General features: G+C 38.3%; 1 protein-coding gene across 1 annotated transcript; it reads left to right on the top strand.

Moving 5' to 3' along the window:
- The first annotated feature begins 9,431 nt into the window (after window positions 1-9,431).
- On the top strand, window positions 9,432-18,622 carry LOC132712483 (lebercilin-like protein). Its single transcript, XM_060694109.2, has 8 exons — window positions 9,432-9,640; window positions 11,434-11,915; window positions 12,798-13,309; window positions 13,504-13,641; window positions 14,271-14,364; window positions 15,525-15,622; window positions 17,297-17,420; window positions 18,013-18,622. Exons 2-8 carry the CDS (start codon window positions 11,492-11,494, stop codon window positions 18,387-18,389), a joined length of 1,767 nt encoding a protein of 588 aa, XP_060550092.2. The 5' UTR covers window positions 9,432-9,640; window positions 11,434-11,491; the 3' UTR covers window positions 18,390-18,622.
- Window positions 18,623-18,994: the final 372 nt, after the last annotated feature.

Genomic DNA, 18,994 nt, shown 5'->3' with positions numbered 1-18,994 from the left:
TAGAGCCGGCAGGGGTGGGTAGAACTCTCTGCAGAGTCCCAAAAGTTTTTCTTTTACTTTTGGGATGGAGCGGATGAGATGCCCCATATCCCCAGCCGCTGCTCCGGGCTTTGGGAGACCTCTGCTAATGCAGAGCCAGGCGTCAAAAGCAAGCTTGCGAATTTGGCAGATTACTCAAAGAAAATGTGAGCTGGACCTGTAATACTGAAGCGCAAGTATTTTACTTATCTTTTAAAAATTACTTAAGAGAATAGAGGAAGAGAAAGAGGAAAAAAGTTTCTTTTTAAAATGGCGTTTGCCGCGGCTGGAGAAGAGTTTGAGAGGGAAAGTTCTTCCGTTTTTTATTATTACAATGTAGCGGAATAAATACCACTGGCTACATTTGTAGATAAAACTCCGCTCCTGTTTTTGTTTTTCTCTTTTTTCCCTGGAGGCTTGAGTGTTGCTGGCTGGAAGTCTTTTGTCTTGTTTTTTTTTTTTTCTTCTTCTAACAAAGCCTGCTTAGGCGGAAACATGGCACTGAGGCTTGTGAAGTCAGACAAACAAATAGGTGGGGGGGATTCCCCCACTAAGAATTTAAAGCAACATGTTTTAACTCTTCAGTCCCAGAAACCTGATTTTAATATAATAGAATTTCTCTTAGAGGAGATTGAAAGAAGGGATGAGATTGTGAATCAGCAACTTGAAAAATTTAAGCAGGAAACTAAGGAATTGGTGAAATCCAAGTTTGACTTTTTGCAGCAAAAAATTTTAAAATTGCCAGAATTCATGATTCGGTTGGATACAAATATTAATTTACTAGAGTCAAAAATGGATGAAATTCAAGATAAATTGGACAATAGAATTCAAAAAATTGAAAATGATTTGTTAAATATTCAGGATTATAGTTCAGAAGAAAAATTTAAAATGGATGCTGACCAAAAGTCTGGTAATGTAGAATATCTGGAACAGAGGATTCAAAAAGAGGTTCTAAAGATACAATATAATTTCACAGAATATGCAATAAGACTTAGAGGTTTGCAGGAAAATAACAGAGATGACTTAAGGAAAATATCTTCTGAATTTCTAGCTGGGATTTTAAAGATTCAACCTGAGGAAGTGTTTTGTAGGATTGACAGAGCTTATCGAATAAACTCTTGGACTGCCAAGCAAAGGCAATTGCCTAGAGATGTGGTAATCTATTTTTCAGATAAAGAAATTAGGAATAAAATTGTGCAAAATTCCTTCAATTCTAATTTGCAATTGTATGGAAGAAAGATTTGGATTTATAAGGAACTCCCACCTAAGATATTAATGGAAAGGAAGAAATTTGGCTTTCTGGTGTCTGAGTTAAAAAGGAGAAATATTCAATTCCGGTGGGACGTCCCAGTTGGTATTATATTGAGATATCAAGGAGAAAGATACCAGTTAAATACTGTTGAAAGGGCGGAAGAATTTTATCAAAATAGGTTGAAAATGAATTTAACGTCTTCAGATATAATACAGGATAAGCAGAAGGAGCTGGAACTAAAGACAGAGACTGTACCAGATAAATTGCCTTTGGATTTATCGGATACCCCAGCTGGATTATCTACAAATTTGAGAGAAGTGCCATCTGATTTTAATGTGATGACTTATCAAGGCAAGGACAAGCATGGAAACCAATTAGAGGATATACAAGGGATAAAAAAGAAATGCGAGACACAAAAAATTAGGATGGAGGTCAAACCCACAAAAAGAAAACAAAAAAAGAAATAGGTTGTACAAAAATAGAAATTTCTAACCCAAGCAACAGTGAAGCCAGTGATTTTAAAATATGAATGATTATGTGAAAACATAGAGGAGGCGACATATTGGTTAATATCATCCTGAGGATAGTGGCAGATCTCTGCATTGCCGTAATTTTGGGACATGGAAAGAGCCTCAAATTGATGGTTTTGAATTATCTACTTTGAAACTTCTTTTTGTGTTGATAAATATATTATAATTATCTTGAATTATAAGGCAAGAGAATCACATTGGGACATGCAGAAGATCGGGTTGTTACCCAATACGATGATGGAAATTAATAATCCTGATGAAACCCACAATTATCATTATATGGAATACAATTATAATGTCACTCGGGTGGTTGTTTTTACTTTTATATATATAAGAAGATGTTTACTACTGATGGGGGCAGATATGATTGGAGATCTTGAATAAACTGTTGCATCCGCAAGCTATGTCACCCTATTATGGATGTTGGTTTTAACAATCCAGTGGAAAGACTTCAAGAAGATATTATATGGACTATAAATTTAAAGTTATTGTCTTTTCTTTTTTTATTTAGATACAATGGAATATATATATATATATATTTTTAAGTAGTGTGGGCAGTGAATTAAAGATATCAAGAATTGTTGTGTATGGTAAATTTGTAAGACAGTGGGTGAATAAGCTAGCTACAGACTGATTAGTTTAAGAAAAGGGATTTTTAAGTGATACATTTAGGGGAGTGGAGGAAATGGATAGAGTGGAATAAATGTTAAATTAGATTTTATGGGGAGCCCGCTTTGAAATGTTATTAAAGTAGGACTTATTGTATAGTTTAAAAGTGGAAGGTGGTTTTGAATTGTTGCAATAATGCATAGATATAAAACACTATTATGCTAAATTAGAGTTATTTTATAATAGTTATAGTATAATGTGTTTGTTTTTTTTTGTTTTTTTTTTTTTTTTCTCTCTTCTTCTTTTCTGAAATGTATGGATAAAGGGGGATTTATAATACTTTTAGTAAGTAAAGGTCAGTATTTTGAGGAGGGAGTAAGTAATCTGTTATGAATTAGGGTTTTTTTTTGTTACGAAGAAGTCACAGGGGGGGAAGGGTGGGGAGGGGGGGTTAGGGAGGGGGGGGAGGGGGGGGAAAAAGGGGGAAAAATTTGTATTTGAAAACTTTTTCAATAAAAAAAAAAAAAGAATCTTATACCCAACCTACGAACGACCCAGCTGTGCCCCTGCCCAGTCAAACTTCGTATTTACCAGGGGAATTACATTCCTATAATTGGGCATGGCCGTTTCTTAGTGGAAAAGGATGGGTTTGCAGGGCACCTGACCTTGATTGTAGTTGATGGGTCTCTTCCCAGTCTCTTGGGGTTAGATTGATTCAGCAGCTCCCGGTGGATGACGCCTCAGCTGAGCTCAGACCATTGTGACTCACCGGGGAGCATTTAAATGCCGGCGTCTGCAATTTGGAATTAGTGTGGCCCCTGGACTTTTCCAGAATCTGATGGAGCGGTTGTTACATGGCCTTCAGCGTGTGGTGCCCTACTTCAACGATGTGCTCATCTCTGCTTCTTGTTGGAGTGAGCTAATCGATCGAGTTAGGGCAGTCCTTTTGCGCTTTCGTCAATCTGGCCTGAAACTAAATAAGGCCGGGCACCGTCAGACTCCTCAAATTCTTTCCCCTCGGATGTCCCGTTGGACAGTGTTTTTGGCTGCCTATAATTATACCCTGGTTCACCGCCCCGGCAAATTGATAGCACACGCGGAAGCCCTCAGCCGCTGCCCATTGCGTGTGCCTTTCATAGATCCTGCGCCTGCTCCATCCGTCCTTTTGGTCAATGAGCTTTGCACCCCTTTAACCACCGCTGACATCGCGGCTCGCTCACTACGAGACCCCATCATAGCTCAGGTTTTAGACTGGGTGGGCAGGAGGTGGCCATTAGGGCAGGTGGCTGAAGCTTTTGTGCCGTACTGGTTCCGTCACCATGCGTTGTCCATCCAACAGGGATGTTTATTGTGGGGAAATAGGGTAGGGGTTCCTCCCAAGCTACAGCCCTCAGTTCTGCAGTGTTTACACGACAGTCATCCTGGCATTGTCAGGATGAAGGCCTAAGCTGGAGTTATGTCTGGTGGCCCAAAATTGACAGAGACATCACCGACTGGATCTCCGGGTGTCAGAAATGCCAGCTATCGAGGCCGGCACCACCTTTTTTTTTTTAAATTTGATTTAGATGCCGCCCTTCTCCGGAGACTCAGGGCGGCTTACAATGCGTTAAGCAATAGCCTTCATACTTTTGTATATTTATACAAAGTCAGCTTATTGCCCCCATAAACTGGGTCCTCACCCTCCTCCCCTCCTAGGAAATGGGAGACTCCTAAAAGCCACAACTCTTTGGAAGCCAGATCCTGAAGGAAGTCCAATTGTGGAGATGGTGTTATCTCAGTAATTGGCAAACCATTGCTGAGTAGGCAACATTACCACAAACTCCTAATCTCATCAAATACAGGATGTCTGGCAGAGGCCTTATATCAAGAAATGCAAGGAATGGAGACCCACCACGTTGGCATTGTTTGTCACAGGAAATACATGAGGGAGACACGAGGGGTCCATATGGACTTCACGAGCTTTCTTTAGCCAATCAGTATCAGTAAAGGTTGATTAATGTTTTGCCATGGTAGTTGTAAAATGACAATAAAAGGAAGCCTTTTGAATGGGGTCAGGGTGCCTTCCCCAAGGTACCTCACACCGAGGTGCCTTGATCAAGGTGCCTTCCACCCGAGGGGCCTTCCTGTGAACCATCATCCTGCCTACGCGTCTTTCTTCATCGAAACAACACCAATGACCTTCCATGATGTATGGAAAAACTGAACAATTCTTTTATCATTTTAAATTTCTGATCAATTGTAAGTTTTGTTTCTGCTGATAATTGCCTTCTTCTTATAACATGCATCTTATTGTAAGGTTTTTGGAGTAGGGAGGGTTGCAGGCTATTTATAACTATGTTATAAATTTATAAATAGAAGAAATACTTTTAAAAGAAATGTAGATTTATAACTATATTTTTAACATAAATTTCTTACTCATAAAGTTTTTTTCTTAAACCTGGAAGCTAAAGGATTATATTAGTAGGAAATCCTTGGAATACTTAAGAAAATATTTTAATAAAGAGTTAAGACATGGGACAATTTATTAATATTTTATACTGGTCTTTTTGAGAAGGTGGGCAGCTGGCAGTTCTAACTGAATTCACTTTTGGGAAGCCCTTAAAATGGCTATATTATAGGTAGAATTTTGAATGAAGTTTCCAAAGGCTTTGATTATATTTCTAGTTTTTTTGTTTTTTTAATGGCTTATAATGGCTTTGACTGAATTTTGTGTGTTGCCCAGTCACATGCATGAGACAGGCAACCTCAGCAGGTGAGCGAGGCCTCAGCTGGGGTCCTCGGCAGACAACGGGCTTCCCAGGATGCCTAGAGCCAGCTCTGCCCTATGGAGGCCCGGTTCCCATGCAGCACCATGATCCATGAGCTGCTGCTGGCACTATGCGGCTACCCAGGCAGCCTCTTCATGGGCAGCAGCCTGAAGGTGGGCAGGGCAGGGGGGCAGCCCTCCCTCCCTTTCTTCACAGGCCCAGCCCAGCACCATTGCTCCTCCTCCTCCTCCTCCTCCTCCTCCTCCTCCTCCTCCTCCTCCTCCTCCACAGGTGTCCCCAGAGCTGTTGCCATTTCTGCACCCTCCCTCCTGGCCTGCATCTGCAGGGAAACAAAGATTTGTGGGACTAAAAAGAAAGTTTAATCAATCAATTCCAACTTCTTGTAAAAGAAAAAGATCTCACAAAGTTGGAATTGATTGCGTGAACTGTTTTTTTTTTTAGTCTCACAAACTTTTATTTCCCTGCACACGATGGTGAGAAACGTGACAGAGAAATGCGATGGAGCTGGAAATCAGGTAGGCAAATAAATGCTTGGGTGAAGCGAGGGCATCTGGGTGTGGTGGGTGGGGCAAGCTCCACAGCGCGGTGCTGCAATGGCAAAGTGGGCAATGGAGCAGCCCTCTCTTCTCCCTGCTTCTCCCCCTTCCTTGTGCTGGTCGCTCCATTGTCCATTTCTACATTGCAGCGCAATGCCCAAGTTACACTTTGATAGCAGGGGGGATAATTTGCCTGGTCAAACTAACCCCGCAATCTCCCCTACATTGGCTTAACTTCGATTAGGTTGATCAGTCAGTCAGTGGCTCTGTCGGTGGCAAGCAAAACATGGGCCTCCTCCTGCCCCCAAGCACGCCCAGCTGTGTGTGGCCTTTCCTCTGCCTTTCTTTCCCTCACGGATTGCAGTGGACAAAAAAACAATTATGCCGCCTGCTATAGCCAAGGCCACCCCTGCTAAACAAGCAGCAGGTGTCCTGGCAGAGGCAGCAGAGGGTAGGGCGGAGAAGCAAAGAGTAATGAGGCGCAGCAAAGGGTCCTGGTCCTCCTCCTCTCCTCCTCCCCCTTCTCAACTTCCCAGCCCTGGGCAGCCCTGGAGGCTGGAGGGAAAAAGCAGCTCCTGGAATAAGTAGGATACGGGAAATTTGGAGGAGCTGAAATTGTGTTCACTTCTTGCATTATAGCTAGCTTCTGCAGCTTCATCCACTATTATTTCCATTTTAGAATGAAAAGGCTTAAAGTTGCAAAAATAATAGTTCTATACTAAAGGGGCATTTCTCAGGATGCTGAGTTGTCTCTTTAATGCAACCACATGGGATTATCACAAAACACAAACATATATCTGCACTTCTAATTATCCTCTGAAGTCTGTGTCTGTCTTATTGGTTTGCAGAAGCAAACCAGACAGTTATAGGGGTGCAGATGACAGAGTCAATAATTCCTCTGTATCAACAGCTCTTTGGGAAGTTTGAGTTTAGCTGAACAGTTTAGCTGAACTCTGCCTTGTTTATCATTATTTTAGGTAGTAATTTATCAAATAAAAAACACAACATGGAAAATCTGCAATAATCTTTATATTTTGGTTATCTGTAAGTTCAAAAAACAGAGGTGAATTTGTGGTATGGAATCATTTCTCAAATGAAGCCACTCAGTGAAACCGAATCTTTATAATTGGCATTATATCTTTGGAAAATACAGCTGATGTGAAAATGCAAAATTTATATAATGTATTCTGCATGTATGGTGTTTGCAATTCATAGTGCTTATTTATTAATCAAGCTAATAATTAATATTTCATAACTGGAAATGGTTCTTGAAATCCACTGCATTTATTAATAAACCCCTATTAATTTTGTTAATGTGGCCATTGGACAACAGGCGGTTATAAAAATGGACTGTATATCCAAGGTGCTCCCATATCTACAAAACGCATGAAAAGAAACATCTGGTATTTGTTAAGTTACTGTTAAGTGACTATAAACAGGCAGGTGCAAAAGTTATCCTCGGGGGAAGACAAAGAATATGTCACAGGTTTTAGAGCTATGATATAAAAGGTACATGTCAGAAAAGATGCTTGCGGAATGGCTGGGAATGGTGTTGCTCAAGCACTTTATGTAAATAAAGATTGTCCTTGACTTACAACCATTTGCCTAGCAACTGTTCAAAGTTATAGTGGTGATTTAAGATTGGTCTTCGAACTTATGACCAGTGGTGGGTTGCTACTTGTTCGATCTGGATCTTGCAAACCGGTCGTAACTTTGGTGTTTTGCGTCACGTATTATGCTAGATGGGATGGAAGATCAAATGTTGTTCAGGGCATTTAGTAGATCTTTCACTCATTTGCTATGCACTTCCCGAATGGCAGGCAGTCTTTTTTTCCCTGTGTTTTCTTTTGTGTTGTTTTCAATATTTTCTTTCATCGTTTTTGCTAGATCACTTAGCTCTACACTTTCGAGTTGTTGCACAGGACGATCTTTATCCTGTATGTTGGTTTCTTCTGCTGGTTGGTCAGTTTGTTCAGGTGTTGGAACAATTTCTTCAGCCTGTTCATCATTACTTCTTGTTTTCTTTTTAGCCAATGTTTCTAGATATTGCATTTCCTCATCTGTAAAAACTTTATTACAGATGATGAAATGTTTGATCCATTAATCGTTGTTCAGTTACATCACTTTCCGAATGTTTTTCCTTCCACAGTTGCATCATTCTTTTTTGAAATCGGACTGTTGGTTTTGCCTGGTAGTAACATTTTATGATTTCTCGATTTTCTTCGGCTGTCCAGGTTTTGCGCTTTTGTTCCAGTCACTTTGCAGTTGCACACCCTGGTTCCCCAGTAGTAACAACTGAGCCCTGTAGCCCATTTTTTGACAGAGGTCCAGGAGCCATATCATCTGACGTGGCCTTGATTGACCTGGGCGACGACTGATCCGGTGTGGAATTTTCTTGATTTCTTCTCATCACTGGTGATGGTAGGTGGCTGGGTTGGATCACGGTGGCAAAGCCACTACCAATCCGAAGACCAGTAATCCCATAACTATAGGGACTGCACCGGATAGCTCTCCAGGCCCACCAACGGTGGGGAAAGGAGCAGCAGCTCAACTGCCTGTATGGTGTTAGGAAGGCAGGATCAGGTGTGGGGTAGGGGGAGTGGCAGCCCAACTGCCCTTTTGGTGTCAGGAAGGCAGGATAAGGTATTAGTAGTAGTAGTAGTGGTCCCGAGGTGGGGGGGACGGTGAGCGGGTGGCCATCAGGGGAGAACACTGCACTGTTTAGTAGCTCCAGCGGCTACAGCACAAACATTCATGCTCCCTTGAGTCTTCAAGATTCAAGTGACAAGAAATGTGTTACTTTTGGGGTGACTGCGAGATTGCCCTGCCTCGCCGCCAGCCAGCTGGTCTTTGGTGCGTGGCTCATCAGCCTCCAGACATCAAATTCCCACCACCAGTTCGGGGTTCCTTCCTCCCCCCCCCAGGGGACAGAGAGAGAGAGAGAGACAGAGAGAGAGAGAGAGAGAGCAGAGACAGAGGCAGAGACAGAGACAGAGACAGAGACAGAGACAGAGTGGAAGGAAGGAAGGAAGGAAGGAAGGAAGGAAGGAAGGAAGGAAGGAAGGAAGGAAGGAAGGAAGGAAAGAGACAAGAGACACATAGAGGAGGACCAGATTACGAACAGATAATCATGAGGAAAATATATCTATGTGGTTGTTAAAAATTCATAACATAATCAATCAAAATCCTTTCTTCTTTTAATTTATCATCTTCCCAGATTAACAGTTCTGAAAAACATGAAAAACTCTATTTTTTTATGTTAGATTGCCCAGTTGAAGGTGTTCCCTTAACATATATTTTACTATTCTTTCTATCCTGTATAAATTTATACCTTTCATAAATTTACCCCAGAACAAATTTCATTGTATTGGGTGGAACCTACACTAACGTAGGCATGCATATCTTTACATACTTTGTTTTGGCTTGCCTGATAGGATAGATATTTCCCAGTGCAAAATATAATATTTCTAAAATCCTCTAAAATTTATAAGTTTACGTCTGTTTGATTTTTTTATTAAATCAGGGGAAAGGAGCCCGTCTTCTTTCATAGCCCCAGATTAAGGAATATTTTGCTCAGTAGAAAAACGAGTGGAACGAGTGGAATGAGGAGTGTGAAGGAAACTGGAGATGATGGAATAATGAAAACACCTCCCTAACATCTGCCATTTTACCTTTTCCTTCCATTCAACTTTGCCCTCCAAGTCCCATGATGCTCAGAGAAGAAGTTCTCTAGTTGCCATAGTAGCAAAGATCTAAACAGCCACTTCTTTGCCAACGAAGCCCAAGAACCGGTAACGTGAATAAACGGACCTCGGATAGAAGCCTCTGTCTGGGCATCGTGGGGAGGAAGTTTAAACCCTGCGTGCTTGGCGGGAGCTTCGACTTCTGTTCTCTGGGCAGTCAAGGAGTGCTTGGTTCGAGTTGTGGGTAAGCAAAGATAGCAACAGTTAAGGGGAAGCAAAAAAACAGGTGGAAGATAAAGGCCTGGTGGAAGAGCTCTTCCAAGGGACCTGGAAAATGAAGCAGCTACTTTTCCCTTCCAAGTTGAATTGTGTTGCCAACTTCCGTTATGTACTGTTTTTATAGTTCATTTCTCATCAGTGATAACTGAGCACTAACTGCACAATCTCTGCCTCAATTAGTTTTTTTCCTTTTCTCCTTTCATATGTTTATTCATTCCTTTTTAATTTTTTTAAAAGAAGTGGAACGTCTTTTTCCCTTCTTTCCTTTTTAATTCTCTTTTAAATATATATTTAAATATATATTTAAATATATGTTGGGGTCAGAATCTTCTTTCAATTGCTTTGTCCTTTGTCTTTCTCATAATTTCCTGGGTCAAATTTTTTTATCTGCATGTGAATTTATTTCAGCAATGGGAACTAATCTTTTCTTCTTTTTTATCCCTCCAGTCTTAAAACCTCAGACTATTTTTTTATTTTTAAAACTGCTATATTTATCCCTTCTTTTGTTCCTTCTTGTATCATCCAGTTTCATTTTTCAATGGCCTCTTTTCTGCCCGCCTCTTTTCCTTAAGCCAGCTGTACATATGTATCATTCAGCTTTTCTCTCCTTAAATTCTTCTAAAACTTGATGGGCTTATTCCAAGGCAAGTGGATAACAAGACAAGGGAACTAATCTCTGAGAATTCCATAGGGCTTCTTTTGAAAAGATGAATAGAGCATAAGTGCTCCTCTCACATTCTGACAGTTAAGACTGTTTAACAAAGTTGCCCGCTGAATCTGGAAGTTTTTCAAAATCTAGAAACGTACATTGTGACATCACAATGGAAACTGCTCCTCTTATGTACAATATATGCCTGTTTCCAACGCAATGATGCAGATATAAAAGGGGCAGAATCTACACCGCTACCTCTCATCTCCTCCCCGGTGAAAGAAATAAGGAAAACAGAGTTTCAATTTTTGATTTTTGGAGTCATTTTGGGGCCTAGGGACAAAATGAGTGTTATAAGCCTTCTGGGGTTTAAGGAACTATCTTTCGAAGTAAAATTCCTCAGAGAAACAGACCCTGCCCATTTCTGGAGGGCTTCTCTTGCTTGTCTGTTTATTCAGTGTTGCTGTTCTGCCCCACCTATGCACCCCAAAGAACGCAGCACACACAAAATCTGTACAAACCTTAGGTTTGACTAACCAAAAGGCATTCTGCACCAATTTAATGTTTCCTTAACACATTTTAAAATGTACATGTTTTTAAATTGTATAGAAATAAGGCCAATCTTGAATGTTGGAGGGTTTCTGAACTAGCAAGGAATAATCTGCTGCTATTTTGACTTTGATTTATCAGGAAAATATTTTCTCAGTATGATGTTTCCCATAAGTAGCTGGGTGAAAGAAATAATGTTGTATGCTTGCTTGAGCAGGATATTGGACTAAACCTATAAGGTCCCTTCCAGCTCCATTATTCTAATATTTGAATGTCAGTACAGATATTCCTTGAAATGTAACACTATTACTTTACTCTTTTTAGCTCCTTGAAAGGACTCAGGACTCTGGAGGCATTGCATTCTGTGAATGAGAATGCTAAGAAAGTAGCATATTAATTAATCAACACATCAGTTCTTCGAGAAGTGAATAATATAATGCTAGGAGCCAAAATTGTGGTGATCTTTTTGGTAGAGAATCAGCGCAAACAACTTTTAAATGTATTGGATGAAGGCTTAAGTAAATGTTTACATCATACATTGTTTCTTTTTCTGACTACAGTGCCATTTCCTTTGGGAAATTTAAAATATACTTGATAGACTTCCCTGCCATTGGTGGAATGATGGCTTCTGATCATCCAGCCCTTCATCATACTGTCCAAGAGGATAAAACATCTGGACAATGCAGAAACAGAGGAAGCTCAAACGATTCTCCCGGTAGGCTTAGTAACAGCACCATCAGTCAAGACAGTAGCTGTAGCAAACATTCCAGCAAGTCTGGAAGTGCTCAGTTTACCTACTCTAATGACTTTCATGATAATGCTTCAAGAACAGCTGTCAATGGCAGCAAGAACAGCATTTGTTCAGAAGAGAACATCTGTGGAACTTCTCAGAACTACTATCACAAAGATTTTCACTCGGATTCCTCTAAAGCCTCCATAAGTGAAGAGAGTGGCAGCTACACCATCCCATTGCCCCAAACACCAAAAACTAAAGAGCGGAATTTACCAGAAAAGAAAAAGAAAAATGATGTCCATACAAAAGGTAAGAAGGCAATTGCTCACTTTGAACACTACTGCATTCACTGTGGTTGGCAGATTTCAACCGAACTAATGGCAGCTAAGCCTTTCCTAAAAATCAAGCAGTTGTCCTATAACTCCACTTTTGCTTAGCTACCCTGACACTTCTATACTCTAGAGGCTACACTATAATTTTGGAAACCATTTGAATGTTGATAAAATGTTTAAATTGTATGCAGTTGATTAATATATTAATGGACTGCTTTCCACACCCTGTCAGTAATTCCTCTATCGAGGTAATGGAGCTTGTAGCGATGGATGTAGTTCATCAGTTATCATGGTCATACAGATGTCAGTGTCACATGGTTTCCATAAATAAGCCAAGGGCCAGGGGAGAGGTTCCACTATTTTAAAAAAAAAGTGTTGGCAAATTTTAATGGTCACACTTCTTTTCAGTCTATTACATTCATTGTTTTATCATTATTTGGATATGGTATGTATGTATGTATATGTATATCTATCCACCTGTCTGTCTAGGCAGTTTGGTATAGTGGTTAGGGTGCTGGGCTACCAATCCTGCTTTAGGCCTGTCTGGCTGAAGAAGTCTAGGAGTTGAAGTCAATGCATCTTAAAGCTTTCTAAATACTGTCCTAGCATATTATGTGAGTAGAGCAGTTCTGTTTTATGGAAGCTAATATTATGAGAGTTCCGGTATGATTTTTCACAATAGGTCAATCAACAAATAGTTGCATCAGAGATTGACTCAAAAAGTTAGATAAAAGGAAGCGAATCTATGTCGTGAATACATATTTGAGCATTTGGCTCTGAGGCTTATGTAAAATGATGTGATTCTTACTTTGCTCAATCTTACATGCCGTCTTGATTTTTTTCTTTTCTTTTAATGTAGGAGGCAAAACGTTGCCTAAAAAGAAACCTCTGCAGAAGAAGACAATTATTACTGGCCATACCATCAATGCTCAGGAGAAGAAAAATAAGATAGCTTGTCATCTATTGTCAGCAACAGACCATACACTTAAAGAACTGAAAAACGAAGCGGCTGTCCTGCGGAATAAAGTGGAGACTTTTACTACGGAAAATAAAATCTTGAAGCGTCTCCAGTCCCGACATTTAAAAGCAATCAGTAAATACAAAAATGCAGAGATTAACCTGCCTGATCTTTTGGCCACGCACGCTAATGAAGGGCAGACTCTGAGAGCAGATCTCAGGAAATCTCAGGAAAAAGAGTACAAGGCTTCCAAGAAGCTGAGAGAAGTTCAGGCAGAACACTTGAAAACAACGGATGCCTTGCGGTCATTGCAAAATCTTTGTGAAGACAAAAAGCTTGAAGAGAGAGAAGAACTTCACCATCAATTAAGATCACTTACCCAAAAATTGGAAGCTAGGGATAAGAAAACTCAGGTAACTTGCAACATACATTGCTTAGAACTACATAGCAGGGTTCTGTGAGACTGTGAAAAATTGTGAGTATTATAACTGAGATTGAAGATTCTCAATGCTAAAATTTCAGTTGCCTTCCTCTAATTTCTAATTCAATATTGTATGTTTGTAAAAATTTAATAAACTTATTGATGGTTTATTTCTAATGCGTTTAGGATTTGGAAAAGCAGCTCGCATCGAACACTGCCTTTTTTCGACATAAATTAGCAGTTGAGGAAAAAAAGATCATTGAAGCTCAGTCAAGCAGAGCAAATTTAGAAGTAGAAATCGAGTCGCTGAAGCTAAAACTTAAGGTATTTAGAAGCTTAAATTACATTTCTCTTACCGCAGAAGGCATCCAAGATGCTATTCACTAAAGGCTCATTTGAGGTGAGCCTATCTTGCTTTGTGGGGCTTTCTTTCAGCCTGGAACCATCTAAACTCTAGATTGCAGCAATGTATTAATTTATGTTAGTCCATTTGCACGTTACCATTTCTAGGAACAGACAGTACTTGAAAAGTGTGTCCCAACATGAAAACATATTAATCAAGGCCTGTATTGATAGAAAATTGAGAAGCAGTTAATATTTACATTGTAATTATAGTACATATTTAATACTGCATACTTTGTTAATGTCATAACTATTTTGTATCAAAACATTTTGGAAGGACTTTTAAGGTCAAATTTAATTAATTGTTTATGAATTGTAAAAATAAAAAAACTTGATCACAAACTTCACAGTTCCAGGGAAAAAAAAGGATATTTATCTTTCAGAATCTTTAGAAAAGGAAGTATTTGGCCAAATGATGCCTAAGCAAATGTTTAAAATACAGATAAATAAAATGAGATACTGGGGGAATTACATGGTGAAATGTATGATCTCTGAAGAACCAACATTAATCCAATACACTATATTATCAATGTAATAATGCATTTCTTTAGGAAAGAGAACGAGAACTAAACATTACAAATATTTATGCACACCGGATGCGCAAAGGTCAGCCAGAGAAAGCCGATTCACGTTCTTCTCCAAAAGGTAGAACAGAGTTTATCTCATACTTTACTGTGAAATAAAAATATGATAATTCTTTGACTTGTCAAAAATATTTCAAATCCTTGCTCTATTTTCTTTTTAAAAATGGCAATGCTGCATTTTGTGAACTCTTTATGTAGGAGTCATGAGTCTTGATTAAACAGGACCATTCTCATCATTCTCTCTAGATGGGAGAAGAGTTTTATGGGTATTTACTAAGAAAGCCCACTAAATTCAAAAGTCCTTTGTTACAGGATTTTAGTGTATATGTCTGTTATATAGATCATAGCTAAATGATACCTAGGTATAATCTCACTTCTATTTTGATGACTTCTGGAGCCTTTTGATTTGGGATATAAGTCTGCCTTTGGAACTGAAATTGCTTTATTCCCTCATGCCATACTGCCATTATAAACTGAATTAAATCATGTATGTTGAAGCAAAAAGTATTAATAAGTGGCAAATTTATTTTTATTTTTGTCAAATTTATATAACGTAGTTGCCCATCTCTCTAGAGCTACATGCTCAAGATCTATTATTGCTGTTTCTTCCTCCAAATTTAATGCCACAGTCATTTCCCCCCAATCCCGCCTCCCTCATATACATACATCATATAGGCTGAATAATTAATGAGAGTTTATGTCTCTCCCCTTAGTATATCTCTGTATACTATATTGCCTGGTCCCATGCAGTATGAAACAACCCCCTTGTCATTGCCACTGAAGGGATTATCTAATATCCTCTCATCCGGCTGCTGCTATCCAATATAGACAGACCTCAAATTATGACTGTAATAGAGCTCAGAATTTCCATTGTAAGTTATGATGTTTGTAAATAAAGGCATCCCCCTGACCAACCTGATTTTACCTCAATTGTAAAACAGATGCTGCAATCATTAAGCAAACATTCTGGTTGTTAAGCAAGTTAGTGCATTCTGTGCCAAAATCTGATTCCTTTTTCACCAAATCGAACTGGCTATTTGCGTTACTAGAGAATAAAATGCAATAAAAGCAATATGAACAGCATATGTACTAAATCGCTTAAAACATGTAAGTAAAATACCACTTGCCTTTCAGTAATGTCAGTCAGGAATGTATCAAGTTTGTTTGTTTGTTTGTTTGTTTATTTATTTGTTTATTTATTTATTTATTGGCTTTACATAGTTGTTAAAGTCAACAAAGCAATTCAGGTAAATATCAACATAAAAACCACAACTCTTCGGAAGCCTGAGCCTTATGTAAGTCCTATGATCTTCCACGAGGTATGGAACAGCTGAACAATACTTTTATCATTCTTAACTTCTGCTCCTTTGTAAGCTTGGTTTCTGCTGATAATTGCCTGCTTGTAACATGCATCTTATACTAAGATTTTATAACTTTGTTATAAATATAACTTCGTTACTGAAAAGGGAACTAAAGGATACAACTTTAAATTTTATTATTGTATTAATAGGAAATCCTTGTTAAGATATGGGACAATGTATGGATTATGATAATATTTTATACTGATCCATGGCTTAATTATGGTTTGCTGAAGAAATAATGGCTAGTTCACCCAACATGCCAAGAGAAGGCCAACCACAAAAAGGGTTGAAGCAATTTTCCAAACAAAGCTATTTCCAATCCACTTGCATGCCCAAGTGTAGATGTTGATGGAGGGTTTTGGCGTACCTGCCATTTTTTTGAGGAGCTGGGAGTCTGGCAGTTCTATCTTTATTAACTTTTGGGAATCCTTAAAATATGGTTTTGTCAGTGGGCTTGGTGATCCTACAGAAATAGGGAACGGGAAATGGCTATATTTCATGTAAGATGTTTAAATGACCTCCCCAAAGACTTCAAAAATATTTATAGTTGTTTAGTTTTTTTAATGGCTTATAATGGCTTGGACTGAATTTTGTGTGTTGCCCAGTCACATGCATGACATAGGCAGCTTAATAAATATGTTAAATAAATAAATTAAACAACCCTGCAAGTATTCCTTCTCTCTCTTTCCTGGTTTGTCTGAGATCCCAATAGGGCTTATTGTGCTAGAATTGGTTGCATTTTTCCTTTCTTTATAACTTTGCGCTTCTTTTGAACTAGGTCTTGGGGACTCTGTTCATGAAGGTAGTCAGAGCGATATGTATATCCTATTAAAGTTCCGCTGTTTGTCTCTCTGTAAATTTTAACTGGGCAGAAGTGTGCATCATAGGGCAATCATTTTTCAACCAAGGTAGCTGAAATGGGTTTACTTAGTCCAAAATCCGGAACCCATGGCTTCTGTGGAATTGAAATTGGACAAATTACATGACATAAAATTATAATAAGAAAAAAAGTCAGAAAATATTTCCTGGGGTCAGCTGTCGATTTTTGACCATTTTATACAGTTCAACCTGGCTATGTTCAAGGCAGATACATGTCTGAATATCTTCCTGAATTGTTAAGAACTTTTCTAGTGAAGACAGTACATTAGAAGCTCTGTTATTGTTGAAGGCATTGAGGAATGTGGTAAGGTGGTATCTCTGAAACAATGACCAAAGGAGTCGTGGGTTCTCTGGTATTAATTAAAATGCTGAATACCTCAAGGGAATTTTAGGTTCAAGTCCACCTTGACTCGCAATGCCATAAGCAACTTTGCTTTAGTGACTATCAATCAAATAATATGGAGTTTCTATTGTAAAGAAATTTTGGAAGAAATATGGAAGACTTGAAGGAGATATAAATCTAAGAAATAAATAAAAACAAAGCCCTTATTTATTGATGTTTTCCTATTTTGGATTATAATTTAAAACTATGTTAATTCAATATTGGGAGACTTTAGAGAGACACTTTATTAGACAGAGAAAAACGAAATGGAAGGGAGGATATTAATGGAGATTTAACGACACTTTATCACTTATACATGTAAAAGGTAACATTCACTTACAGATATCTGCTTTTTTTCTGTGACCTTTTAGGAATTGAAAACCAACAGAGAGGTGAAAGAAGTAGTTAGCATAGCTAAAAAACGTGTCCCTGAAACAGGAGTTCATCTCCCTGAAATGTTACCAGTGCACAATATTTCAAACAGGACATTCATGGGTAAAAACCATAAATGACTATAAATATTGAACTGTAAAAATCGCAAGACATACCTTTTGCTTAAGGAGTCAAACATTGTGCTATAATGCTTTATTTTATAACTGCTCTGTGTTATTGTGAACAATGTCTGCTCTTCAGAAGAAATACAGAATGTGGCATAAGTTTCTTGGACAGTTTATTTTAACTGAAGGTGCTAGTTTAAATAATTTGTAACACTAGATAGAATACAGGTAGTCTTTGACTTACAACAGTTCATTTAGTGACCATTCAAAATTACAAGGGTACTGAAAAAAGTAACTTATGACTATTTTTCATACTTATGACCAGTGCAGTATCCCCATGGTGACATCATCAAAATTCAGATGCTTGACAACTGGTTCATATTTATGACTGGGGTCATGTGATCCTTTTATGCGACCTTCCAACAAGCAAAGTCAATGCGGAAGCCAGATTCACTTAACAACTGTGTTATTATTCACTTAACATGGTCATAGGTCAAGGACTACTTGTAACGTACTTTTGTCACTGTTGTTTTCTCTAACAAATGATGGATGTTTCTAAATAGTTACTGTTGAAATAACATTTTTTGCAGGATTCCAAAATGAAGAGATCTGCCCAAGAATAGAAAAAAATACCCAGTATGAAAATATAGAAAGACACAAGAACAGGAGAGAAAGGCAAAGGTTGGAATTATTGAACACAGAATTTGATATATTAAAGACCAAACCAATTGAAAAAAAGGAAAATGAAGAAGATAAAGAGGCAAAAGAAGCTGTTTGTGACATATTAACAATGGAAACACCATCTACCTCTAAAAAAAAGTATGTATTTTCAGAGGCCATTCAAAATTTACATCAGGGATATCCTTCAACAGGTCCAAAGATAACATACAGTAGAAGACAAAGGAACAGGCAACAGGATGGAAAAACAAACCTTTGCCCAGTAAGAAAACCCCATGATAAGGTTTGATAGACATATGATGGCTTGCATTGGGTGATTCCAGTCAAGCCCATAGAACTAGTAGATATTAGATGCTGGATAGTATTAGTACTAGGAGATATTAGATAGCAGATGTTAGTATTAGAACTAGAATATATTAGTAGTTTCTATAATTATTGTAATAAGCATCACAAAAACCTAGATTTTGTGAACTTGTTGCACATTTTTACAACACATAAATATTAAAGGAATTTTGAAAGAAACGTTTTATGACTCGTGCTTATCAATTTCTACCTCTAAATAAAATTTCCTTGAAGCCTCTTTCTTTCCTATTTGAAATGAACAAGGAGAATATTTCTTTGCAGCTTATATTCACTGGTGCTGTTTCATCACATGAGGGAGCTAACGACTGTAATATTTTAACTCCTCAGCAATATAATTATATTTACTAGACTAATTGGAATTAATGTTATAAAATTTTAATTTTTTAATTTTAGTAATGTTTTGGAACAATGGTTACACGTAAGAGAACTGATAGATCTGAAAGAAGTTGATCAGGAGTAGCTGAATCTTCAAGAGCTTTTTGGGATGAATATAGAGCAAAATTATATGAAGTAATTCAAGCAATGAGAACA

This window comes from Pantherophis guttatus, chromosome 5, assembly GCF_059756535.1.
Source record: "Pantherophis guttatus breed Tessera chromosome 5, ASM5975653v1, whole genome shotgun sequence".
Lineage (NCBI taxonomy): Eukaryota > Metazoa > Chordata > Lepidosauria > Squamata > Colubridae > Pantherophis > Pantherophis guttatus.
Note: the sequence above shows the minus strand (reverse complement) of the source record. Positions and strands in the feature narration are given on the sequence as shown.

Bases quoted from the DNA above. Each gene is read 5' to 3' on its own strand.
- LOC132712483 (XM_060694109.2), top strand. From the start codon at position 11,492: ATGATGGCTTCTGATCATCCAGCCCTTCATCATACTGTCCAAGAGGAT. The intron at 13,310-13,503 runs GTAACTTGCAAC...TAATGCGTTTAG, and splicing joins CTAGGGATAAGAAAACTCAG to GATTTGGAAAAGCAGCTCGC. The intron at 13,642-14,270 runs GTATTTAGAAGC...GCATTTCTTTAG, and splicing joins CGCTGAAGCTAAAACTTAAG to GAAAGAGAACGAGAACTAAA.